This window comes from Salmo salar, chromosome ssa01 (genome assembly GCF_905237065.1).
Source record: "Salmo salar chromosome ssa01, Ssal_v3.1, whole genome shotgun sequence".
NCBI lineage: Eukaryota > Metazoa > Chordata > Actinopteri > Salmoniformes > Salmonidae > Salmo > Salmo salar.
The window spans coordinates 73,172,425-73,200,101 of NC_059442.1; the positions used below are offsets into that span (position 1 = coordinate 73,172,425).

At 42.9% G+C, this 27,677-nt stretch overlaps 1 protein-coding gene across 1 annotated transcript; it reads left to right on the top strand.

The window, feature by feature from the left end:
- Positions 1–649: 649 nt before the first annotated feature.
- mrps5 (mitochondrial ribosomal protein S5) lies at positions 650–27,677 on the top strand. Its single transcript, XM_014206260.2, has 11 exons — positions 650–753; positions 5,119–5,256; positions 7,778–7,903; positions 8,624–8,857; positions 16,428–16,462; positions 23,678–23,768; positions 24,176–24,222; positions 24,580–24,637; positions 26,116–26,178; positions 26,781–26,917; positions 27,068–27,677. The coding sequence occupies exons 1-11, from the start codon at positions 675–677 to the stop codon at positions 27,290–27,292; spliced, it is 1,233 nt and encodes a 410-aa protein (XP_014061735.1). The 5' UTR covers positions 650–674; the 3' UTR covers positions 27,293–27,677.

The window sequence follows — 27,677 nt, forward strand, 5'->3', positions numbered from 1 at the left end:
CTTTTTAAAGAATTAAAATAGTTTTTGACTGTGTATGTTGCTGGTTATTATTAAAGTATAATAACTAGATTTTAAATTGAAAATATTATGCTAAATTTGAAACCATTCAGTATGTAGAGCAGCAGTAGTAACAACCTGACAGGGGAAGTGGGAAAATTACTAGGACATTAATCAGTAGCAGGGAAAGAGTACAAAATATAAATCTATAGAAATTAGCATTTAAAACCTGATAAACAAAACCTTTGCGCACCCCCCACCCCCCCCCACCCCCCACCACCACACACACACACACACACACACACACACACAAGAGTCGCTCCTACGACCCTGCCTGTGTATAGGTTCCTCACAAATAGCCAGAAGAAATCAAGCTAATTTATTTGTACAGCTATTTCACACTGAATAATAGGGTTACAGTATATGCCACCCCACCAAAAAATTATTAACCAGTCAGCCATATACCAATATCAGATGTGGGACAGATGTAGCCTACACGCGTAAAATCAAAATACTGTACTTCATTAGCTATAACATTCATTACATTTCATATAGCTTTCATCTAAATGTATTTTAAACATATTTACCTGTAGTGTATCAATAATGTAACGTTATCTCTTTTCCCAATTAAACTCAATCAAATTCATTCTTAACAGGCACATCTCAGCCTATCTGTTATGCTATTCAGGACCTTTCACAACATCAAGATGGCGGCGTCCATACGGGTGTGCTGTGCCCTCCGAATTACGCTGGGAGGTGAATATATTTCCTAAATTACACATTTCTGTCACACAGATGTTTTACCCAAAAAGGGCCCTAGAATATGTAATCGGGTTGTATACTGAACTGTGTAGTCTATTGGAATAATGTATATTTTCATAGACAAAGTCTGCACACTATGCTATGGCTAATACTAGCTAGTTATAGCTTGTCATCCTCGGCTTGTCATCTAGCCGGACAGCCAGCTAGCTATGTAAACTAACCATTCCATCATAATGGGATTCTTCTCCGTATTTCGTTTGGATCGCTTTCTGATGAATGCCTGGTCCACCGCGTGACGACAATGACTAGTTGCCTAGGCCAGGGGTATTCTACCGGGGGTCGACGAAGGTACTGCACGGAGTCTGCAACAATTTTAATAAATAAAAAGGTGGAAAAAAGTTAATGTTTTTATGAATATTCCTAGCAACAACAGAATAAACTAATTTTGAATTACATACCTACACTAGAAAAAACAATATCTTCTAATGATGTCACCTTTTTATTTCTCAAATAATTTTGAGCAAATTAGAGTTCCTACTGTCTTTGGTATTACACTCACTGGAGTGTCTGACATAGGCTTTGAAAAAGCACCCGCGAATTGGCTGCCAGTGTGGCAAGTGCCGCTGGCTACCAGTAAGCTTTCTTGACTTGGACATAAATGTTTGCCAACACATGGCTAACATTTGTTTAACCAGCTAAACAGCTGCTCTTAGCGAAAATGTGTTTTGAGTTACCTTTCTAGCTACTAGGTTATGTAAGAGTTTACAGTTCTTCTAATTTATAATGTGGGGAGGTCAAAATAATGAGAAACTATTTACCAAATTAATTTTAAAATGTTGATTGCTTCTCCTTGCCGTTATCATTCCACTAATGAGAAGACAAGACTTGAATAGTTTTTTTTGCCAACGTATTATGGGGGTCGACGGTTTGCTTGGGAGGGGGTGCTGAGGAGTATTTCTGTCTGTAATAAAGCACTTTAGTAGGGAAAACGCATTTGGATTGGGTGATGGTTGGGCCATAGCCCACCTATTGCTACACTCCTGCCCAGTCATGAAATCCATAGGATAGTGCCAAATTAATGTATTTAAATTGACTGATTTCCTTCTATGAACTGTAACTCAGTAAAATCTTTGAAGTTGTTGCATTTTATATTTTTCTTCAGTATATATTCACATGTCTATTTGTCCTAATCTTTAGCCTCGTCTGGGATATACTCACCGGACAGTTTATTAGGTATGCCCATCTAGTACTGGGTCGGACCCCGCTTTGCCTCCAAAAAAGCCTGAATTCTTTGGCGTATTCTACAATATGTTGGAAACATTCCACAGGGATATTGGTCCATGCTGACGCGAACAGCCTGTTCCGTCTCATCCCAAAGATGCTGTATTGCGTTGAGGTCTGGGGACTGCGCAGGCCACTCAAGTAAACTGAACTCGCTGTCATGTTCCATGCAATGTTTTTCCACTCCTCAATAGTCCAGTGTTGGATATCGCATACCCACTGGAGCTACTTCTTATTGTTTTTAACTGATAGGAGTCGAACCCGATCTGGTCGTCTGCTGCAATAGCCCATCCGGGACAAGGATCGATGAGTTGGGTGTTCCGAGATGCCATTCTGCACACCACTGTTGTACTGTGCCGTTATGTCTGTTTGTGGCCTGTTAGCTTGCACGATTCTTCCCATTCTCCTTTTTTTTGGTATTTTGCATCATTCTCGGTAAACCCTAGACAAGCCCAGGGAGGCGGACGTTTCTGAGACACTCGAACCTGGCACCGACGATCATACCATGCTCTAAGTCACATGTTTTGCCCATTCTAACGTTCAATTGAACAGTAACTGGATGCCTATCTGCCTGCTTTATATAGTAAGCCATGGCCACATGACTCACTGTCTGTAGGAGCAATCCATTTACCTGAACGAGGTGGTGTGCCTAATAAACTGTCTAGTGAGTGTATTTCATCACACAGACAAACAGCCATAGTGAAGGAAGTTTACATAGTGCATAAAACATTGCCGCCAGAGGAGCTTATTTCTCTGCTCTGGAGAGATCGCAGGTAGTTGGTTAGAAGGCTCTGGAGGTCCATGGAATATTCTCTCTGTAGCACATGTAGTGAGATGGATAGAGATACTGAATACACTTGAACGAGAGCGAGCTATATGGTGCCTTCCAATCACACATGGATGCAAGTGTTTTCCTTATATGCACTTAGCAGCGGTGCACCGCCATTGGAGGGGGGAATCATTTTCAGGATGCTAAAAGTCTTCAGTGTATACTTACAGTTAACAAGAAATTTGTGGAGTGGTTGAAAAACAAGTTTTAATGACTCCAACCAAAGTCTTTGTAAACTTCCGACTTCAACTGTAAATGGCTAAAACCAGATAAATTACGTCATAAGTATAATGGAGCAATATATTTCTAAACAAGATCATCTTTGAGAACTATCACCAAAAGTAAAAAAATAGACAGGGAGAATAAAAAATTCCAGAAATATCATGACATCGATGCGGTAAAGAGTTCAATAGAATGCAGACCGTGGGGATAGAAGAAGGATGCCGCATCGGCGCACATTCAACAAATCTGATCTAACAAATTTGATATTCGTCAAACCCATCATGAATTGGATTTGAATTTTATTTGATTCATGTATTGTAACATGTCCACAGTGTGGATAATGAAATTATAAAGATATATTTGTTTTTTGCTGCATAACATTTAGAAGACCCTTTTCAGCTTTAGAAGAAGTGACTGCTAAATTCTAACTCCTGTTCCTATAAGCTGGTAGCATAGCTAGCATACAGAAATCGGTGTTGGTAGCCAACGTCATTTTACTGTAATGCAGTTGATTGGTGATGATGTCATGAACATATATTGGGGTTGACATCCATACAAGCATGATATTCAGATTTGTGTGAAATACACATACAGTGCATTCGGAAAGTATTCAGACCCCTTCACTTTTTCCACATTTTGTTACGGTACAGCCTTATTCTAAAATTGATTAAATAAATATAAACACTTAATACCCCATAATGACAAAAAAAACTGGGTTTTAGGAAATGTTGGCAAAAATAAATAACTGAAATACCATATTTACATAAGTATTCAGACCCTTTGCTATTGAGCTCAGGTGCATCCTGTTTATATTGATCATCCTTGAGATGTTTCTACAACTTGATTGGAGTCCGCCTGTGGTAAATTCAATTGATTGGACATGATTTGGAAAGGCATACACTTGTCTATATAAGGTCCCACAGTTGACAGTGCATGTCAGAGCAAAAACAAAGCCATGAGGTCGAAGGACTTGCTCATAGAGCTCCAAGACAGGATTGTTGTTGAGGCACAGATCTGGGGAAGGGTACCAAAAAATGTCTGCAGCATTGAAGCTCCCCAAGAAGTGTCCTCCATCATTCTTAAATGGAAGCAGTTTGGAACCACCAAGACTCTTCCTAGAGCAGGACGCACGGCCAAACTGAGCAATCGGGGGAGAAGGGCCTTGGTCAGGGAGGTGACCAAGAACCCGATGGTCATTCATCCTGTGGGGATGTTTTTCAGCAGCAGGGACAGGGACACCAGTCAGAATCGACGTAAAGATGAACAGAGCAAAGTACAGAGTGATCCTTGATGAAAACCTGCTCCAGAGTGGTCTGGACCTCAGACAGGGCGAAGGTTCACCTTCTAACAGGACAATGACCCTAAGCACACAGCCAAGATGATGCAAGAGTGGCATTGGGACAAGTCTGAATGTCCTTGAGTGGCCCAGCCAGAGCCCGGACTTGAACCTGAGTGAACATCTCTGGAGAAGCCTGAAAATACCTGTGCAGTGACGCTACCTATCCAGCTTGACAGAGTTTGAGAGGATCTGCAGAGAAGAATGGGAGAAACTCCCCAAATACAGTTGTGCCAAGCTTGTAGCGTTATACCCAAGAAGACTCGAGGCTGTAATCGCTGCCAGTTAAAATTAAAAAACGTTAAAAAAACAGTTTTTCTTTTGTCAATATTGGGTATTGTGTGTAGATTGAGGGGGGGAACAATTTAATCCATTTTAGAATAACGTAACAAAATGTGGAAAAAGTGAAGGGTTCTGAATACTTTCCGGAGGGACTGTACATGTAACTCTGGATGACAACATAATGATGTTTGTTTTCAACATTAGGGATATTTTCCAAAACAAGTTAAATCCGCTTTGTGTTTTGTTTCCTTGCCACGATACTAACGAGTATCGTGATACTGATATCGTCCCAGACCTATCATTAACACCCAGAATAAACAAGACAGGATCATTTGCATTAGTGAATTTATAACTGTTCTAGGTAATTTTACACTAGTAAATGGCATTACCTCTCTGTGCTGTGTTTCAGGGGTAGCACCACTTCACACAGCAGGGGGCGCCCTGCCTCTCTCTCACCTAGCCAGACCCACTGCCTCTCTATGGACTCCTACCCCACCAGCCCCTGCTACCTGGATACAGACCAGACATAGCAGCTTCTTCAACAAACGTAAGTGCTGGTGTTCCCAAACTCTCAAGAGTCAATATATAGTCAATACCTATATCGAAGCTTTCCAATCAATAAAATCATTTTCATTATCAGGTAAGCTCTTCAAGTGAACAAATCAAATCATGATTTGCTGACATCAGCTCTGACATGTGCTCAACCCTCACAAAATGTTGCTGATATTCACAATGTAATCATCCCTGACTCCGGTCTGGTCTACGAATGTAATATCTTGATACTGCCCCAGTATTACCGGAGGCAGCACTATAATATAGGCATAACTACTTGAGCATTTTAATAGGACTCACTTAAAATGGCCTGAGCTCGCTAAGTGATACCTATTCACAGTGGTTGAACCTGTCAAATGCAGAGCTTCCACAGGAAGGTGTGTGTGTGTGTGTGTGTGTGTGTGTGTGTGTGTGTGTGTGTGTGTGTGTGTGTGTGTGTGTGTGTGTGTGTGTGTGTGTGTGTGTGTGTGTGTCAGCTGAACACAGCAGTGGCAGGCAGCCACACTATTTCCTGCAGCATCTCACTGAGATAATTACTCATGCTACATCTGTCACCACCAGCTCCGTCTCAGCCAATGCATGGAAACCCAAACACACCCACCATTCCTCTCACTTTATTAACCTGCCACCTTCAGCACATATTTCTATTTACAGTGTACATACTCAAGATAATTGTTACTTTGATTGCTTTGTATCTCCAGACTTTGCTTTGGTGTATACTATGATGTTTCGGAACACTTTTTTAAAAGATTTTGTTGGCAAATTATTCTTTAGCAATGGGTTTTCACAATTGACTGACATCCAGCTGAACTGTTTTGGGCAGACTGCTTTGGGGTTTTTTGACAGGAAAAGGTTCACTTTTCTACAAGATGTGGAATTGCAGAATTATCACTTGATTCTATGTTACCTTTTAGTTAGTTACCTTTATCACATAAGTTAAGCTAAAACCTAGGCTGATGTGATGCTGGGTTTACTAATGTAAAAGATGAGGGAAATGAATTGTCCCAGTGGGTCTTGAAATGGATTGTTTCTCTGCCTGACGCCAGGCGTTCTAATAGCTGGTTGTGGCAGCCTAACACAGGATCATTACTTCTGCGAATGAAAGATGCTGCCTGTGCTGACTGACTGACTGACTGACTGGTGCCAGAGCAGATGCTGCTGATGCATATATTTTTTTAAATTGCAGAATCTAATGATGGTGTCAGACATCTGAGTGGCCAGCTTTACTGACTGGCCACAGAGAAGGAGTCAAGGGAGAATGGAAAACAGGGTCCCTCTGCTTGTACACAGTGTCAATGTAAGAACTGTTGTGAAAAGGTATCACTGAGTGATTAACTTTTCTCCAGACTTCTGCTCGAGGGCTTGGTGCTTTGAAGATAATATTTCCACTAGTTCATGACATCGTTGGAGATGAGCTGGAATCTTTTTGTTTTCTACTCAGAACTCTGTTCAGAACTCTGTTCAGAGATCATGTTTGATTATATATTGTCTCTGAACAAACGTTACTGAATTAGATATGCAGTATGCCTGTTAGCTGCTTTAGTTTGCGTCCTATTTTAAGTCTTGTAGCAAATAAGTCTCCTTGCCATGGGCAAAGTGTGGGAAAAGAAACTTGCATACTGTAGGAGAGGGAAGCCTGGCCTGTTCTTCTCATGCCTTTCAACTTTTTTGTATACCTCATCCCTTTAGTGGCATGACTGGCATCTGTTTTAGCATGGTTGTGCCATCCAAAAGGAGAGATGGAGGAAAATAATCAAAGTTGGTGTGCATTGGCACCCCAGGAGTGAGACTATTGAAGCGCTCCAAGCTGCTAGCATAGGTTACAGTTGTTTTTGATTGACCAGTAGTATTGTTAAGTGCATTGATCTAGAATGGATTCATTTCCACACTATCTATCTAGGTCTAGGACTCCCTTTTGAGACTTTCCTCACGGCAAGGACACAAGATTTAGCCTCAAGCAAGGTTTGGCTCTTTGACAATCATAGCTTTTATTAGCCTAGTGCCGTGTTGCTTTGCTGTAGTACAAAGCTCCATTAAATGCTCAAACACACTGGTTACAGCTCCCTTCACATGCTTTAATTAAATCCTAATCGATTCTCTGTGCGGCACCGAGCATCTCCTTCTAAATCCTTGAGAAGCAAGCAGCTCGGCTGAAAATAGATTTTATTTGGGAAAAACAAACTAGCATTCTCGCTCTCTGAGTAATAGCAGGTGTTTGTTTGCTGGAATGCATAGTGCGCTCTAGCAGGTTTGATTAGTGCATGACTAGATGCAGATTGTAATTTCTGGGCTCTTTTGTTGGAGGTCGATCCCAGACTTGTTGCAGAGAGATTGTGCTGCTTCTGTAAACTAAAGTCGAAAAACATTTTTGTACCCCATTTTTTAAATACCTTTTTTTTCATCAGTATCCTACCAGGCGATAGTTTTCAATATTCTGGACAAAGATGCTGCATTGAGGTTGCCAGATTAGTCAGATTTGTTCATTAAATCCGTATTTCTGTGTGTTATCGTTGCAGTGACAGCAGAGGAGCTTTGGAGGGGAGTTCTGGCAGAGACTGGTGCCGGTGCTCGAAAGGGCCGAGGGAAGAGGACCAAGAGGAAGATGAAGAAGGATCTGAACCGAGGCCAGAACATCGGAGAGGGTGAGATGCATATATTGTTTTAGATCTATTTCATTCATAGTTATTTATATATCTCTCTAACCCAAACATTTGACTTTGTTGGAGAAAGAGTAAACCCACTACGATTGGTTGGTATCATGTATATTTCTGTCTTTAATGCCAAACCTGAATTCGAGTTTGAATATTGATGGCTAAAGTTTCATCTGAATTTCCTTCTCCTAATGGGCAGTAGACTATTAATCTGTTACCAGTAGTATTTTAATTAATTACATAAATTTATAATGAACAGATTAATCCTCTTTCTCTTTTCATCTATCTCAGTGCCGTTTAAAAAGTGGAAATTCATTGAGTGTTTTATTGCTGAGCTGTCTGCGGCCCAGTCAGTCTCCCTCTTTCTTTTCTGGCCCTGTTCAAATCCATCAAACCCTACAGATGTGACAAGATTGTGTAATCAGTGCCGCATTGGAAGAGAATAGGCGTGACTTCTCTTCCAATGTTCATGTGATTTTTGGCTGCACTTCGTCACACTGGTTGAAGTGCTGTCTACTCCCTGTAATCATTGCCCCATTTCTCCCATCTGTGTGTCTGTCTCTGAAGACTGTTCTTTATACAGTCTGTAACCTATAATAAAGTTGAAGTTAGTGCTCCGTTTGAGTTGAGTTAGTGCAGTGGCACATTTAGGACAAATTTAATGCTCCTTCCCATAACAAACCCCCTACCCTCTCTCTGTCTCTCTCTCAGGGCGCGGGGGGTTCCTGTGGCCGGGGTTGAACTCGCCCATCCTGAAGAGCGGGACCATACAGAACATGTCTCGCCGCGGGGAGTCAGAGCAACAGGAACTGCAGGCAGAGCTTCTGCGACAGCGCGACGAATGGGATCGCAGGAGGAAGATGAGGGTGAAGAGGGAGCGAGGGTGGACTGGCAACTCCTGGGGCGGCATCAGTCTGGGGCCCCCTGACCCTGGACCCAACGGAGGTACTGTGCGTGTAAAGCATGCACATTAGGGATGTAACGATTTCCCCAATACACATCGGTCTCCGGTTCAAATGTTTAAAATATGAGCGATCCAAATGTAGCATGCATCGGTAAGAAAATAGATGAAATGTTATGAATTGGCCGTTTTTAGCTCAAATTACTTTTTTCCTACCTTCCGAAAATACCTCATCTTCTGTGACGACTGCGTCCTCTCCTTCAGTGTCAAGCTAAGCATGTCATTATGTTGACACTCATTGATCTACAAGTCATTTTGCATGCTGAACAACCCCAGGCAATATCAGTAGCCTAGTCAAACTGCACGCTGACCAACGAGGGCTAGGGCTATTCCTGATCTGGCACATACGGTGCCTTCGGAAAGTATTCAGACCCTTTGACTTTTACCACATTTTGTACGGTACAGCCTTATTCTAAAATGGATTAAATACGAAAAAATCCTAAGCAATCTACACACAATACCCAATAATGACAAAGCAAAATCAGGTTTTTAGAATTTGTTGTATGTTTATTATTATTTTAAAAAAAATGTATACAGAAATACTTTCATATAACAATTCAGACACTTTTATTATGAGACTCAATTTCGAAATTGAGCTCATCTGCATCCTGTTTCCATTGATCGTCCTTGAGATGTTTCTACAACTTGATTGGAGTCCACCTGTGTTAAATTCAATTGATTGGACATGATTTGGAAAGGCATACACCTGTCTATATAATGTTCCACAGTAGACAGATCATATCAGAGCAAAAACCAAGCCAGGAGGTCAAAGGAATTGTCCGTAGTGCTCCGAGACAGGATTGTGTCGAGACACAGATCTGGGGAAGGGTACCAAAAAATGTCTGCGCCTTCGAAGGTCCCAGAGAACACAGTGGCCTCCATCATTCTTAAATGGAAGCAGTTTGGAACCACCAAGACTCTTCCTAGAGCTGGCTGCCTGGCCAAACTGTGCAATCGGGGGAGAAGGGCCTTGATCAGCGAGGTGACCAAGAACCCAATGGTCACTTTGATAGAGCTCTAGAGTTCCTCTGTGGAGATGGGAGTGTTAACTCGAAATGATACGACAAGGTTCCAGTTTATCAAAGTTTACTATACCGTATGAACACACTACAAAGTAGCCATTGCACTCTAGGCTAGGTCCATCAACGAACAGACTTCCTGCGCAGGCGCACTCTTGACTGAGTGATAGCCCCGTAATAACAGAACTATAGGGATACTTAAAACATGAACTTAACAGGGAGAACCTTCCAAAAGGACAACCATCTCTGCAGCACTCCACCAATCAGGCCATTAAGGTAGAGTGGCCTGACGGATGCCACTCCTCAGTAAAAGCACATGACAGCCCGCTTGGAGTTTGCCAAAAGGCACCTAAAGACTCTGACCATGATAAACAAGATTCTCTGGTCTGATGAAACCAAGATTGAACTCTTTGGCCTGAATACCAAGCATCACATCTGGAGGAAACATGGCACCATAATTACGGTGAAGCGTGGTGGCAGCATCATGCTGTGGGGATGTCTTTTCAGTGGCAGGGACTGGGAGACTAGTCAGGATCGAGGCAAAGATGAATGGAGCACAGAGAGATCCTTGAAAACGTGCTCCAGAGTGCTCAGGACTGTTCACCTTCCAATATGACAATGACCCTAAGCACACAGCCAAGACAACGCGTGAGTGGCTTCGGGACAAGTCTCTGAATGTCCTTGAGTGGCACCACCTGGCAAAGGGTGGCTACTTTGAAGAATCTCAAATATATAAAATATACACTGCTCAAAAAAATAAAGGGAACACTTAAACAACACAATGTAACTCCAAGTCAATCACACTTCTGTGAAATCAAACTGTCCACTTAGGAAGCAACACTGATTGACAATAAATGTCACATGCTGTTGTGCAAATGGAATAGACAACAGGTGGAAATTATAGGCAATTAGCGAGACACCCCCAATAAAGGAGTGGTTCTGCAGGTGGGGACCACAGACCACTTCTCAGTTCCTATGCTTCCTGGCTGATGTTTTGGTCACTTTTGAATGCTGGCGGTTCTTTCACTCTAGTGGTAGCATGAGACGGAGTCTACAACCCACACAAGTGGCTCAGGTAGTGCAGCTCATCCAGGATGGCACATCAATGCGAGCTGTGGCAAGAAGGTTTGCTGTGTCTGTCAGCGTAGTGTCCAGAGCATGGAGGCGCTACCAGGAGACAGGCCAGTACATCAGGAGACGTGGAGGAGGCCGTAGGAGGGCAACAACCCAGCAGCAGGACCGCTACCTCCGCCTTTGTGCAAGGAGGAGCAGGAGAAGCACTGCCAGAGCCCTGCAAAATGACCTCCAGCAGGCCACAAATGTGCATGTGTCTGCTTAAACGGTCAGAAACAGACTCCATGAGGGTGGTATGAGGGCCCGACGTCCACAGGTGGGGGTTGTGCTTATAGCCCAACATCGTGGCATTTGCCAGAGAACACCAAGATTGGAAAATTCGCCACTGGCGCCCTGTGCTCTTCACAGATGAAAGCAGGTTCACACTGAGCACGTGACAGACGTGACAGAGTCTGGAGACGCCGTGGAGAACGTTCTGCTGCCTGCAACATCCTCCAGCATGACCGGTTTGGCGGTGGGTCAGTCATGGTGTGGGGTGGCATTTCTTTGGGGGGCCGCACAGCCCTCCATGTGCTCGCCAGAGGTAGCCTGACTGCCATTAGGTACCGAGATGAGATCCTCAGACCCCTTGTGAGACCATATGCTGGTGCGGTTGGCCCTGGGTTCCTCCTAATGCAAGACAATGCTAGACCTCATGTGTCTGGAGTGTGTCAGCAGTTCCTGCAAGAGGAAGGCATTGATGCTATGGACTGGCCCGCCCGTTCCCCAGACCTGAATCCAATTGAGCACCTCTGGGACATCATGTCTCGCTCCATCCACCAACGCCACGTTGCACCACAGACTGTCCAGGAGTTGGCGGATGCTTTAGTCCAGGTCTGGGAGGAGATCCCTCAGGAGACCATCTGCCACCTCATCAGGAGCATGCCCAGGCATTGTAGGGAGGTCATACAGGCACGTGGAGGCCACACACACTACTGAGCCTCATTTTGACTTGTTTTAAGGACATTACATCAAAGTTGGATCAGCCTGTAGTGTGGTTTTCCACTTTAATTTTGAGTGTGACTCCAAATCCAGACCTCCATGGGTTGATAAATTGGATTTCCATTGATTATTTTTGTGTGATTTTGTTGTCAGCACATTTAACTATGTAAAGAAAAAAGTATTTAATAAGATTATTTCTTTCATTCAGATCTAGGATGTGTTGTTTAAGTGTTCCCTTTATTTTTTTGAGCAGTATATTTTAATTTGTTTAACCCTTTTTTGGTTACTACATGATTCCATGTGTGTTATTTCATAGTTTTGATGTCTTCACTATTATTCTACAATGTAGAAAATAGTCAAAAATAAAGAAAAACCCTGGAATGAGTAGGTGTCCAAACTTTTGACTGGTGTGAATATTATGTCTGGGTTTTACACTTTAAAAAAATTGCAAAAAATTCAAAAAAACTGTTTTTGCTTTGTCATTGTGGGGTATTGTATAGATTGATATGGGGGGACGATTTACTTAATTTTAGAATAAGGCTGTAACATAAATTGTGTAAAAAGTCAAGGGGTCTGAATACTTTCTGAAGGCACGTTCAGCATTCAAATCTTTGTATAATGGCTCACGCAATATTAGGCTCTGGAGCAGGTTTTCATCAAGGATCTCTTTGTGCTCCGTTCATCTTTGCCTCGATCCAGACTAGTCTCCCAGTCCCTGCCACTGAAAAGACATCCCCACAGTTGAGTGACAACCATGTCTTTTTTTTTTTTTAAATGCGCCATTTGAAAATAGTTTTTTACCGGAATAAAAGTAACATAAGCTACTGCCGGAGACACAACTCATCTGGCTATAGGTAGACTACATGCTGATCGGGCCTTACATTAGATTTTATTTAGATTGTTCAGGTTCACCATAGTTTGGGTAGTTTTGCTTGAAACAATCAGTATATATGGTCATTTTTAGATATACAGGGTAAAGTTGATAATTTCGTAATGAGGACCGCAATCACTTTTGTTACCCGCACTGCGTGGTCTAAGTGGAAGATGACACTCACTCCGAGTCTGTCAACTTCCAAACGGTTTTAACCAATCGATTATGACACGGGGGTGAAATCCAAAGTTGTGCTATGTATTCATTGGCTATGGCATAGCACATTTTTAAAGATAAATATTATACATTTACTAGCTCAAACTTTTAATCTGCAAAAATGTTAAATTAATTAATGGGTGATGGGGACTTCAGATCAAAAGTATATGTGCGGGGGGAGGGGCAAAAGGCAAACATTGCCCCCTAACTGACAGTGGGGGGGGTAGATGCTCAGTGCCCCCCCCCCCCCCCACACACACACACACACACACACACACACGTCAGCTCAGAAAGATCCAGCTCATGAGCTCCATCAGTAGCAGATTTACATTTCGAATGGAAAATGAATGTGTTTATGCAACAAATGTTAGAGCATTGAATCATTTCTCTAATCAAATCGAATTACACAATCATTTCAAACTAAAACATATCGTTCCTGTATTGTATGGAAGCCCATGTTTCTAGATACGTATTGAATCGTTTTGAAAGGGAAAGATGCACATTCCTAGTGCACATACTTTGAAGGTCTGTTTTTCCATCAAACATCAATCACTATTATTGTGTAGTAGCATTGCTTTGGATCAGATTGAATATTGTTGCTATATTATTGAAGCAAAGAGCTCTGCATTCATCACACACACTCTGACTTGCTTCCGTGTGTCACCTCTGGTCTAGCTGTACTATAGTAATGAACGAGCGTATTCCTCCAGCCAGACATATTCACAACACTGGGCCATTTCTCCCAGCATTCTATCTGCTCTGGTAATCAATACCCCTGGTGGTAGTGAAATGGCAGGTTGGGTCACTCTTTTCCTTCTGAAAGCTCCAAATGCCAACAACCTCCACAACTCGGCGCCTTTCAAACGCTGCACCACACGGTAAAGGCTCAATCCACTGGGGAGAGCACAGCCCGTACCTCTGTCTGGAAAGGGCAAATGTCACCTGGAGCTAGCAGTTTCCTGCTTGACGTCCTGAGAGCCAACCGAGCCTAGCGAAACACAATGAAAGGCCAGACAGACTGACAGGTCTCTTTCCCATTAGAGACCCTTCCCCTCCCACCAACCCTCTCCAACACTAAGGCTAACCAAAACCTGTGATTTTAAATTCATTATATATAAACAATATTTCTATGAAATTATCAAATAACTTTGAGATTATTTTGATCAAGTCTTTGACATTTAAAATTATATATTAGGTCTTTGACATTTTTTTAAATTATGTTTGAGATAAAGAGCTGTTGATAGATTCTAGATAAAGCGTAAAAGTCATTTTAAAAGGAGGTAGGATGAGCGGGGCCGTCTGTAGGTCTGAAGGATAGACCTGAATGCAGGCCCATTAGCACCTCATGACTGATGGAGAGCAATATTTAACAGAAGGGACAGTGCGGCTTTGTCCACATTTAGAAAGTAATCCCTTTACCACCCACTCACCCCTTCCCTCCCTTCATCTCGTTTCTCAGCTCTGTCCATCTGGCCCTTCACCCCTCCGAGGGATATCTTATTTAGGGCTTGGAATACTAAAGTAGTCAAAAAGCTTAAACATTCAGAACTGCAGAACTTGAGAATATAAGTAAGTTGCCTGAGTAACATATTGATGGTGTTCCTCTGTCATAGTGTGAAGACATAACTGAAAGAGAACTCTGTCTCTGCATCCCCTCATCTCCCTGTGAGATGAACACTGGTATCAAATGGGTATTGTTCACCTGCCTCTCCAACCTTTCCTCATCCCCCTCCTCCCACCACCCCTACCACTGTTACTACGGTAACACACCACAGACGGAACAATCTCTTTTTAATTGAAGTCGTCCTCACACTGCACGGCCAGGATTTATTTGTTATACATACACTACCGTTCAAAAGTTTGGGGTCACTTAGAAATGTCCTTGTTTTTGAAAGAAAAAAATAATTGTCCATTTTAAAATAACATCAAATTGATCAGAAATGCAGTGTAGACATTGTTAATGTTGTAAAGGACTATTGTAGCTGGAAACGGCTGATTTTTTTTTTATTTTTATGGAATATCTACATAGACGTACAGAGGCCCATTATCAGCAACCATCACTCCTGTGTTCCAATGGCATGTTGTGTTAGCATTTTAAAATGATAAACTTGGATTAGCTAACACAACGTGCCATTGGAACACAGGAGTGATAGTTGCTGATAATGGGCCTATGTACGCCTATGTAGATACTCCATTTAAAAAAATCTGCCGTTTCCAGTCATTTACAAAATGAACAATGTCTACAATGTATTTCTGATCAATTTAATGTTATTTTAATGGACAAAAAATGTGCTTTTCTTTCAAAAAACAAGGACATTTCTAAGTGACCCCAAACTTTGAACGGTTGTGTATATTTAGTTCCTCCACTCTTCTGGGCAGGGCTGGGTTGGTTATTACATTTCCTGCCTTCCGATTGCGCTCTCTCTGTCTGCTAGTCACCACAGTGATGGCTTACCATGCGGTGGCGTGGACGGGAGCCTAAATCACAACTTTGATAGGAGCTGGGAACGCTTGACCTTTGACCTTCACCCTCCTCTTTCTCATGCTAGGGTTACCCCACCTCCTCACAGATACCTTCACCAAGCCCCGCTCTTAAATCCAGGAAATGCCCTGTCGCCACCTGTCTCTGTTAGAATCCCATGTTAGAATGTATTGAGGGAATGACTGACACGTTGCTGTAGGCAAACCTGAGCTAAATCATTGACAGATTTACCTTACTAGATTTATTTACCTGCCAACAAAAGTGGAAAAATGTATGCTGTTATGGCGACCTACTGTAAAATCTTCCATTTAAACTAGCCCCATGTAGTGAATGTCATGTGATTGTTAACAATTTTTTTTGGATTTCTATGGGTTTATCACAGACATTCTCTACTGTTTTAGCGATGGAGTACACTAATAAGCAAGTCCGATTTACCCATGCCATCAAATAAGTCAATAAACCTTACCCTCTCTCCCTCTGAGAAATCTGCCTCATCAACCCTTTATTTGTCTCACTAAAAGCAGACTGCTAATCTGCTTTGATTAGCTCTGAGAGTTGCTTCTGTGGCTCCTATTACACATGTAATCTAAGGCCCATTTGTTTGGATTGAATTTACCTCCTAAACCCAATCAGCACAGGTGAACCTTGTCATGTTTAGTGTCTGATAGAAGGTGATGTTGCAGTTTAACAGTATACAATCAGAGGTATTCACATTGGGGAAACCGGGACTTTATCAGTCCAAATAGTTCTTCTCATGAAGGTCATATAAAATGTTTATTTTCTTTAAGTTACATGTATTGTTTATTGGAAACTGTAACCTGGGTTAACATGTAATTTCATGTCACTGGAAGTCACCTTTTACCTTCATGTTACTCTGTTTTTTACTACCTTATTTTCCTTTCTTTTTTTAGAGACTTACGATGACTTTGACTCCCGAGTGATCGAGGTGAGTGCTCTTCAAATACTAACCCAAAATGTTGGAATCGGTTACCGTGGTATTAACCCAGCCCAAAAGGGTAGGTCGGCGCATCTAGCAAAGTCTGTAGTTTGAAAAAGCAGGGCAAACACAATGCAGTAGCGTAGTGCTATTTGGTGGCTTTGAAGACAAGTGGATGAGATCCCTTTGATGGTTGATGTTCCCGGGACTTGGGAGAGCTGGGTTTGATCCGTGGAGGCTGGCTGAGAGTCTGTCTTGAGTGTCCTCTGCTGCTTGCCGTAACTCCTTGCTCGGTGAGCAACAGCAACTAGTTGAGTAGCTCGGTGCCGACGGGCCTCTGAACCTCCCTGATTCAAGAACATGACCCACGGCTGAACTCACCGGGCTAAGACACAGAGATGAACAGGAGAGGATACGACCATGAAGCGCCGCACACAAACACAAGCCCTACCACAGTCATGCTATAGTCAGTGTATTAGACACAGTGTGAAAAAGGGCAAATGAATCGTATTTTTACACTCACCGATACGTCTCACCTCGACATGCATCACTCCTACTTGGGCACAAACCGGGGGGGGGGGCTACAGGGAATGTCAACCCACCTTCCACCCTCCAAACATAGAGCATAACATGATTCCACTTGCATGCTCTCTGTCTCCCAAAGGACTGTTCTATGCCATGGCTGCATGAGAGAGACTGTAGGCATAGCCATGTTGTCAACACCGACACCTAACCGAGGAAATGATGTGTCGTTTTCTATTTTGGTAAATGGAAGAAAGTACGGTGATATGAATATGGCGGCGATATGGATATTACTAACACGTTGTTATCTGGGGCACCCCTCTGAGAGGATATTGGAATATAGACGGAGTCGATTACAAAACACTTTGATAAACAGATTAACAAGCCAACCATCACCCAAAAGAAACTCCTCGCCGTCCTCATCAATCCTCATTATGTGGAGGAGAGAGAGAAGAGGGGCTACAGAGATTCAGGGTTACGTTTAGCTTTCCCATCCAGTCGTAAGAGATCTCATGGTAATGGTCTTTCCATTTAGGCTAATTTAATACAAATTGATGTTGTGGAGGGCCCAAACAAACCGGGACCATCCATAGAGTTTTTCAAAAGAACTGAAGAATGGGATTTGGTAATCCAATTTGACCTTTAATCTGGAATAAAGGTTCATTATGTTAAATTGACCGCAGTATGGGTATAAGGTCAGTTGTTATGAGTGTCAAATGTGTATTTATAAGGGATGTATGCAGGCTCTATTGTTTTGAATCGAGCTACCTTTATGTGGTTTACTCATCGCTGTTTCCCAGTGACAGTGTAGAAGCAGTACCATAACCTGTCCAGTAGATGGCAAGGTGGAGGACTGTTCAAAGCACTGAAAATACGCATTCTGTGAGCTTAATACTTTGGTATGGATCAGTCATCTTATCTGATTATTTTCTGAAAAAACAGCTCAAAAACAGCCAGATTGATCTCATCCTGAATTGCAAAAAAAGAGGATTACAGAATGCGGATCATTCAAATTTTGAAAAACTGGACCTAGGGATGTGATACACAGAGCTACTGAAATCCACCCCAAGGCATTAAGCCATTGTAATAAAGTCAATTTATACCTGCCGCAATGGACCTGCACCGCATTACCTTTTTAGTGTGTAAGTCCACAGTGATTCTTAAGGGGTAGACGAATTGGTTGCCATTTAATTTTTCATCCCAGAGTGAAGGTGCATAATGCATTGTTGTTGAGGGTCAAGTTGCAGTTTGAAATGTCTGTGGGTATCAGGTTTTAGATGGATAACATGGGTCTGAGAAGGCTGCAGAACTCTCCATTTCAGTCCTCTCCATTGCACTCCCTCTCCCTCCTTCTCTTTTTCCCAAAATGCATCAGCATGATGCTACAGTCCACATTAGATGTTCATCTCCGTGGCCCTAATAGATGCGGTAAAGAGGTCAATTGAACTCGACCAAAACAATGGAATTTTCTATGGAAACGCTGGAGGAAAAGGGACGTGGGGGAAAGATACCGAGTCTCCTCATTGCCCCACTGCAAAATGTCGACATATTAGGCTATTGTTTGTGTATTTCTCACTATGTTGAGGTAAAAATCAGAGTATAATTCTTGTATGGATGTCAACCCCAACACATGTTCATGTCATTGTTGCCAATTAAGTTAAAAACAACTTTGACTACCATCAACGATTTCTTTATGCTAGCTATGCTACCATCTTATACGAACCGGAGTTAGCATTTACCAGTCACTTCTTCTAAACCTGAAAACTGAGAACTTCTACATGTTATGCAGCAAAACTTAAGCACATTGTGGGCTTGTTATAATAGATAAATCAATATGGATTTGACAAATATCCACTTTGTTAGATCAGGTTTGTTGAATGTGCGCCAATCTGGTCAACGTCTGCGTTCCATTGTCTCCTTTACCATATCTATGTGTTTGTTCTGTTCTAAAGACACTACTGCCTGACCAGGTTTCACACACCTCCCTCTTCCAATCTGTCATTCAGGTCCTTGAGCTGTGGATGACCAGTGAGCGGCTCAATGGTGTAGCAAGCCACCTGGCAGATGTTCAGATGAGGCATTTGTGTGAATGACCAGTGAGCGGCTGAATGGTGTAGCAAGCCACCTGGCAGATGTTCAGATGAGGCATTTGTGTGAATGACCAGTGAGCGGCTGAATGGTGTAGCAAGCCACCTGGCAGATGTTCAGATGAGGCATTTGTGTGAATGACCAGTGAGCGGCTGGATGGTGTAGCAAGCCACCTGGCAGATGTTTAGATGAGGCATTTGGATGAAAGCCAGAGCGGCGATGTCCCTATGTCTCTGTTTCTCCAAGATGGCGCAATGCTGTGATTGTTTTCTTAACATGGTGGTGATATTTATTTTGAATCTGAACATTAGGCTGAGTACTTGGCATTCCCCTCAAAGCCTGGCAGGCTGATTAAAGCACTCATTCCTTAACATGTGAGCTGTGGTTGCCTGTACAGTATTTACAATCTTCAACATAAAGGTACCGCTATAAATTCCTATTGAAAGAGGGAAAGTACCTGTCAGAGGGGCACTTGGAGACAGAGAGAAAAACAGTGGGAAAAGTGTTGGGAAAATACAGAGTTAAGATGAAAGGAGCGAAACGAGGGGATGTGAAGGAACGCAATGGATCTTTCTCTTGCGTAAGAGATTTTGCTGGAATGGCCTTAGAGGTCCATGTCGGCCTACTGTTCTTTTTTGTTGCTGTATGTCGTTCATTCTGTTAAGACAGCATTATGACAGCTGTATTCAGAGGTTGGGCATGTGTTGGGCCCAGTGCCCAGCTGTCGTATATCGTAATGTGGTCAGCATTGACCCAGGCCTGCAGCAATCAACTAATTAAATATGTCCTGCATGCGTTGCGCAGATAATCCTCCCCAGCCTCTGCATGTGCTCCTCTTTACATAAATAATACAGAGCCACAGACACTCGTGTCCCCCGGAAACTGATGGATCAGTTTATGAGTTCCATCTCCCTATAAATATACATGAATTATATGAAATGCTTCCTGGAAAGGGGGAGGATTTCTTCCCAAGGACAATAGCACCATGTCATTAGTTAGTCAGTGGGTTGGGACAGGAGAGTGCACTTCCATAGGAGATGGCCTGGCTCCAATGGCACGGAGACTCGGGCCTCTCACAACTCATTTCATTAAAAGGGGATGAATACCATTACGGATGTATCGTATAACTACTAGCTACACAACCTTCAAAGTATCCCCAAAAGTCAAAGATTTGTTTTAAAAGACGCACCACTCTTGCAGTGGAATGAAATGTGTGCTCTGTTTTATATACCCATGGTCGTTAATCCATTCCATACAGTAGCTCAGTGATTCTCCAGTATGCACATTGTGAAGTGGTGCACTATCTGTGGTCCATTAGTCCTGTGCCAGCCAACACGGCTCACTGTTTATAGTACTATATTGTTAATTATAAACTGGGCGATTCGAGCCCTGAATGCTGATTGGCTGAAAGCTGTGGTATAGCAGACCGTATACCACAGTTATGACAAAATGTATTTTTACTGCTCTTATTACATTGGTAACCAGTTTCTAATAGCAGTAAGGCACCTCGGGGGTTTGTGATATGGCCAATATTCCATGGCTAAGGACTGTATCCAGGCACTCCGCATTGCGTTGTTCCTAAGAACAGCCCTTAGCCGTGGTATATTGGCCATATACCACATCCCCTCAGGCCTTATTGCTTAATCAACACATAGCAGTAAAGTTTAGTTAAATCTTCCTCCACAGTCCAGGGATGTATTCATTCCACCAATTCTGTTGCAAAACGTTTCTTAAATGGAAGCAAACGAAACAGTTAGGGACCTACCTGAATTTGTCCAATAGAAGCTCTGCAATAGTTTGCTTCCATTTGGTTCTTAAACTGTAAACGGTTTCCCTAATACACCACTGAGTCCCGCCATGACACCCAGCACCAGCTCCTCTAAGATATCACTTCCCAACACTCCCTCCCTGCCTCGCATTGCACTAGCAAACTTCCATTTTATGACTTCATGCATGTTTAACTATTGCAATTAGGTTTTCTGCGATGCAATTTGCCGGGGCACCTGCTAACTCGAGTTAAATAAGTATGAGGGTTCTAGAGACAATGTTGGTTCCTAATTGTATCCGGGTGAATAGAAAACAGTTCTCTGCGACTTGGTAATAAGCAGCAAATGGCAACAAGAATACAATGGCAAAGTGGCTTAACGACACTGCCAATTACATTAGCTTGCAACTGGAGCTCTCTTTGTCTTACTCCCTCTTTCTTGCTATTCCCCCCCCCCCCTCTCTCGCTCACTTTCTCTCTCTCCTTCCCTCTCTGTGGGTCTAACACAGTGACATTGGGAGTCATGTTTTTATAGTGAAATACCCAGCTGTTATGGTTTCCTCCTTTTTAAATGGACTCATAATATCTTGCGTTTATGTTTTAGGCTTTTAATGTATTGCTGTAATATGAGCTCTTTCTCATGTGTGCGCGCACGCACACACACACACACACACACCTTGAAACAGACAGGGTCTGCAGTGGGGTTGTCTCTCTGGCTGGCCACTGGCAGTTCCCTGTCACATAGGCTCATAACCCACCTAGACATAGAGGGGCACAAAGGGAACTTCTGAAGTCAGTGTTGTTGAGTTAGGAGCAGAGTGCTGTTGGACCGGTACCAGCTCTACATCTGTTCTGTCCTGGTTCTTCTGTCTGTGACGGCTGTGAGCCCTGGGAGGATCTCTTTACTGTCCAGCTGTACCAGCTCCCATGGGGGGAGGGAACGAGTGGAGGGGTTGGATGAGGTAGAGATGAGGGTTCTGTTAGGGTGTGATGGGGTCAGTAACCTAGTAGTAGTGGACGGGATAGGCTAGGACTGGGTGAATAAGCGTGTGTGTGTGTGTGTGTGTGTGTGTGTGTGTGTGTGTGTGTGTGTGCAAATAAGCGTTTCACGGTTAGTCTACGTCTGTTTACGACGCACATTTTTTTTATCTTTTTTTTTTTAACTAGGCAAAACGATTAAGAACAAATTCTTATTTACCATGACGGCCAATCCCGAATGACGCTGGGCTAATTCTGCTCCGCCCTATGGGACTCCCAATCACGACCGCATGTGATACAGCCTGGATACAATGTGATTTGGTGTGTGTGTGTGTGTTGGGGAGGGGAGTTGGTGCATGATAATTATGTTGTACCTCTCTCCCTCTCTCGCTTATGTATCTGCCTCTCAATCTCATCTCTCACTGCTCTCTCTTTAATCCTGTCTCTTAAACCTCTAAAGAGTCTCTTACCCATCTTGCCACTCATTTTTCCCTCTTCTGGGTTTGGCCTCTCCTACAGGGGGAAAGCTCTGTCACAGCTTCTTTATGTCTCATCAAACTCCTCCACATCACACTGAAGAGCACTGACACTTACTGTACACACTCACACTTTCTGGATGTAGGAAGCCCAGGGGTACACTAGTATCACATCCAGTCTACCACATGGAGGGGCCAGGAGTTTTTCTCCAGGGAAGCAAACTCCAGAAAAATATCTCCTCCGTGTAACCTCACATACACGTGTACACACACACACACACACACACACACACACACACACACACACACACACACACACACACACACACACACACACATAATCAAACATGCTTTTTCTTGTTTACTGCTTATATTATGTACAATTATAATTCATTTGCTTTGTTTAACTGATTGAACACACTTTAAATTTGTTTTACTTGCATCTGTGGTGTGCTTTTCCTATAAACCCTTTTGGGCTTCTAATCACACCTGCACACCGTTTTTACCAGTTTTTTTTTATCTGTACAGTTTTGTCTCACTTATTTTCTTTGGTGTGAATAAATAAAACCTAAAATGGTGGCAGTGATGTTCTATATCAGAGGATATTCTCTCAGTATTTTTGCTGTGTGTGTTCTTGTGTGTATGTTCTATGTCAATGTGTTACTGGTGTGAATGTGTGTAGAGCAGCCGTTGTCTCTCCTCCAGTGCTGTATGTATGGTAACTCTCAGCTCTGTCATATGCTCACACTGCCCCCTGCTGCCTCCAAGGTCACACTGCAGCTCGTAAATCTGTCCGGAGGGAGGGGAACAGAGTGAACGGACAGGGAAGGGCAGCACTCGTCTGTCTATACCGATCGATGGGAGGCAATTAAATGTTGAGAGGGTGTCTAGGAGGGATGAGATGGGCTGTTTCCCCAGGAGCAAACCCACAGACCGCCTCCAGACTCCGGCAGGAATTTTACTCAGTCGAAACATCGGACACAAAGTGGCGACTGGGGCCTTGAAGGAAAGGTCAATCCCTCTTAAAAAGCCAAAGGTTTAATAAGGTGCTACCTGCATTCTTTTTGATAACAATTGTTCATTTGTTCATTTGACTATACTCTGGTCCGTTTTGTTTTTTTCATAGGACTTTTAAGAGGAAAGCAATTGCATAGAGAGGGAATAAGTTTATCACCAAATCCAATGAACCTGGGGCCTGCCTACCTTTAGTTCTCCCCCAGGGCCCATCCTCTGTTTTTATAATAGGATGTATATGGAATTCACTGACATTCTGCCTCCCATAAAGACATGTTTCACCTTGTTCTGGTCTGCAGTAATGGGTGGTTTTTGTTCTGACTGTCCTCTAGGGGTCAGTCTAAGCTATTTTAACCTGGTGGTGGTTATTATTATTGACAGGTGAAGAGCGTGTTCAACATGACAGCCAAAGAGGGCCGGAAGAGGTCCATCAGCTGCCTGGTAGCTGTTGGCAATGGGAACGGGGCAGCAGGTGAGTCCAAAACCCTGCTGGAGAGTAGCTCCAGGGAGAAGTGGTGGCCACTCCTGAGCTAGCTACACTCTCAGGGTGCAAAGCCTCTCTACTTTTTCCCACTGTGTGGCACTCGAAAGCTTTCAGTTCACTGAGACAGATGAGCGAGCCAGAAGTGTCTTCTGTCTTTCATGGATTGGAATGGGATTGGTTTATCTGTCGAAGCTGTCAGCTTAATGAATTATTTAAAATAATTCTGTCTGGTTCCGCCTAACTGTCAAGTGACAGCAGCATGAAAAGATGAACGATAAAGCAATCAGATATGGAAACTATGACAGGCAGTGAAGCTGATGTGGATGAAACCAAAGACATAATTCTTAAGATTATTATATATTTTTGTATACTTATTTCCATCTTTTCTCCTGCAGGTTTTGCCTTGGGTAAAGCGGCAGACCGTCAAACTGCACTGAGAAAGGTAAAATGTTTCCCTGTTACCTGGAAAATACCCATACTGGCACTCTACAGCAGGACTGCCCAACGCTCTTCCTATAGATCTACTGTCCTGTAGGTTTTCAGTCCAACCCTAATTTAGCATATCTGATTCAGCTAGGTAAGGTCTTGTTGAGCAGCTAATTAGTAGAATCGGTTGTGTTAAATTCGGATTGAACTGAAAACCCACAGGATGGTAGATCTCCAGGAAGACGATTGGACTGAAAACCCACAGGATGGTAGATCTCCAGGAAGAGGGTTGGGCAGCCCTGGTATACAGTACGTATTCAAGTGGCTGTGTTGAAATGTGTATACACTGACAATGGTCTTCTTACCATAACAGGCAAAGAACCGAGCAGTGCACTATCTGTACTACATTGAGAGATACAACGATCACACTAGTAAGTCACTATATTTTTGTGGGAGGGTCTCTGCGTGCATTGAGTGTGAGATCAGAATGTTTGAGGCTTCCTCTCTCATCCTTCTTACTCCTCCACTTATCTCCTCTTGGCCCATTCAGACACAGGGCTGTTGAATAGGAGTCTGTTCTGGCTAACATGGTTTTTGTGCTTACTGTCTGAACAGCGAACCAGGCTTGTTCTATGCAAACCCTTGTACTGCAAGTGAGCGAGCTCAAATAATATCATTGCTATTCCGTCAGCATAGTTTGATTAGTCTATGTCAACAGTAGTCATGTTGCTAAAGGCTTTCTGCAGAGAAGCAGTTGCTACAAATCGGTAGATCAAAGAGAAGTGTTTTCACTCTAGGGGTTTGTGCATATTTCTCTTGCTGTAAGTCTGTGTGTGAGACACACACACACACACTGAAAGAGGCTGTTCCTAACAGGCCCAAACCTACTGCAGCAGCTACTGTAAATGTTCTGTTCTGTGGGTGATGGGTTCGTGACCAGGGTTCGTGACCCAGTCTAACACAGGCTGGCTCTTTGACTGCCGCCACTAACCCACACAGTTACATTTGCTCAAGGCTCTGACTCATCCAAGGTTCATCAGGAGTAGGGTTGCAAACAGAGGGTATATTACTGGTAACTTTGAAAGTTTATCGGTAATCTACCTGAATTTGGTAACTTTCAAGTTTTTTATTGTATTTTATCACCTGGTATCTAGAGGCCTTTTTGGGTACTTCAGATTGTCACAGGTGTCTGTAATTATCTCTGGTCCTCTGTCTGACATTATCACATAAAATGAAATTTATAAAATAATCAAATAAGATGATTACAAAAAAATGAATGACAAAGCTGTAAAACATTATCTTAAATATAAACCATCAACTTAGTGAGTACCATTGGTGTATGAGGGTTTCAGCATGAAATATCCTTTATTTGTTTTTACAAACTTTTATAATCTGTACTATGTTAATATGTATTTGTTGTCAATGTTTTGGCATCAAAACAGTCAATCATTGGAAGAGTTGCAGAGTTAGTAAAAAAAAAATATCCATTGTTGATTAGATGCTTTTTTTCATTAATTATCCAATTATCTCTTGAACCCTGTAGTCTATCCACTTGAAACTCATGGACAGATATAAAAAAAAAATTATATATATATATATATATTTTTTTTTTATATATATATATATAGTTATTCAAGTATAAATTACCAATGTTACCATAGATTTACATTTTAGTCATTTAGCAGACGCTATTATCCAGAGCGACTTACAAATTTATAGATTACTTGTTAATTACCAAAATTAGTGATAGTCACTGGTAGTTTTACAACCCTAATCAGGAGCAATCAGAAAATGCCCGCCTATTCACTATTTAGTGCACTTTTTTTGGCGAGAGGTAAAGTGCAGGACAGTCTGGGATGAACTGACAGCTGGGTTGATTTTGATGTTTTTTTTCTTCTGTTTTTAACAGTTTACCATGATATCAATTCCACTTTCAAGAGGACCACCCTACTCATGAAGAAACAGCATAAAGGTAGAGTGGGGGGGGTTTCATGGCTGCCCCTAACAGGATGTGTTCCACCTAAAAGAGCAAGTTGATGAGAGTTGAACTGACAGTGCACTGAGAAATGATACCATGACAATGCTGCTCTCATACCCTATACACAAACACACACAGTCTCTCTGATACTGTTCACATACACACAGTCCCAAATCTATTCACTCACACAAAGGAACCCACACATCTCTCTCTCTCTTTTACACCCTGTCATGTAAACCGCCTAAGAGGCAGTTGGGGTGTTGTGTAAAGGATTATGAAACTCCAGTGTAGTTGTGTGAGTGACACTGGCTTTTTGGAGTAGTATCCACTCAGACCTTTGTCCTCACACACGACACTAGTGTTAGTGTCTGTTCCACAGTCTTAGACTCAGGCGATGTAGGCACAACCTCTCCTAAATTTATCACTTATCAGAGATTAGTTCGGTATCAGTTAATACTCTTAACCGTGCATGTTTTTCATGTCTATGAGTGTATGTGCCTCTGTGAATGTCATTTGTTCGCAATGGAAGCGTCATCGACAACACCGTGATAGGCATGGAGGTTGGCTACTAGTCTGGCTAGTCTCTCTCTCTCTAGGTTACGGACTACACTGTCACCGCGCGGTCATCACCATCTGTAAGCTGATTGGTGTAGAGGACATGTACGCCAAGGTAGAGGGCTCCGTCAACCTGCTTAACATCACCAGGGCTCTGTTCACCGGACTGGCTAATCAGGTGAGCCGTTGTCAACATCGTCAGGGAGACCTGCTGGCTCTCGGGCCAATCGCAGGAAATCTTCCTGCAAAAACATAGACGAGCTCTAAACACGCACGCATGCACACACACACTGCTTTAGACCTACCCTCTCCCCTTCTCTCTGTGTAGGAGACCCACCAGTCCCTGGCTGAAAAGAAGCAGCTCCATGTGGTAGAGTTTCAGCCGGAGCGCGGGCCCCTGCCCCTCATCGTGGCCACCCCTAAGAAGGGTGTGCGACCCGACCCTGAACCTGAGGAGGAGATCCCCAACACGCGGCTCAACTGGGATGACGTCCGTGCCTCTCAGGGCATGAAACGCTCCGTCTGGGCCGGGGTGAAGAGGACCATCTGGTGACCGCGACACAACCATAACAGTAGACCGGCCCCATGGACCGGTTGAGATAGGTTGGGGCGATGTTTGGCTGGGTTCAGGTTGTTGGGTTGAGAGTGTTAGTAGGAAGGAAGCCTGTCTCTCCGGCATCATAAGACTTGTAAGATTGGACCCCAGTGGAAATAACATCATCGAACCTAGACATTTACTGTATGCATATGTATAGCTTCATGACTTAGTATTTCACCAAAGGCTGTGAAATACGCCCAAAAGAGTTTCACATCTAAACAGTTTAACTCAACCAATGGAGTATCTTTTTTTGCACTGTAAGAATAGTGTTTCAAAATCACTTGTTCATGTGACATTGCTGAAAATCTGAGCTGTCTAATTAAACATTGAAACTCCAAAA

Coding starts and splice junctions, on each gene's coding strand:
- mrps5 (XM_014206260.2), top strand. CDS start 675: ATGCTATTCAGGACCTTTCACAACATCAAGATGGCGGCGTCCATACGG. Junction 24,638..26,115: donor GAGATACAACGATCACACTA/GTAAGTCACTAT, acceptor TGTTTTTAACAG/TTTACCATGATATCAATTCC. Junction 26,179..26,780: donor CATGAAGAAACAGCATAAAG/GTAGAGTGGGGG, acceptor CTCTCTCTCTAG/GTTACGGACTACACTGTCAC.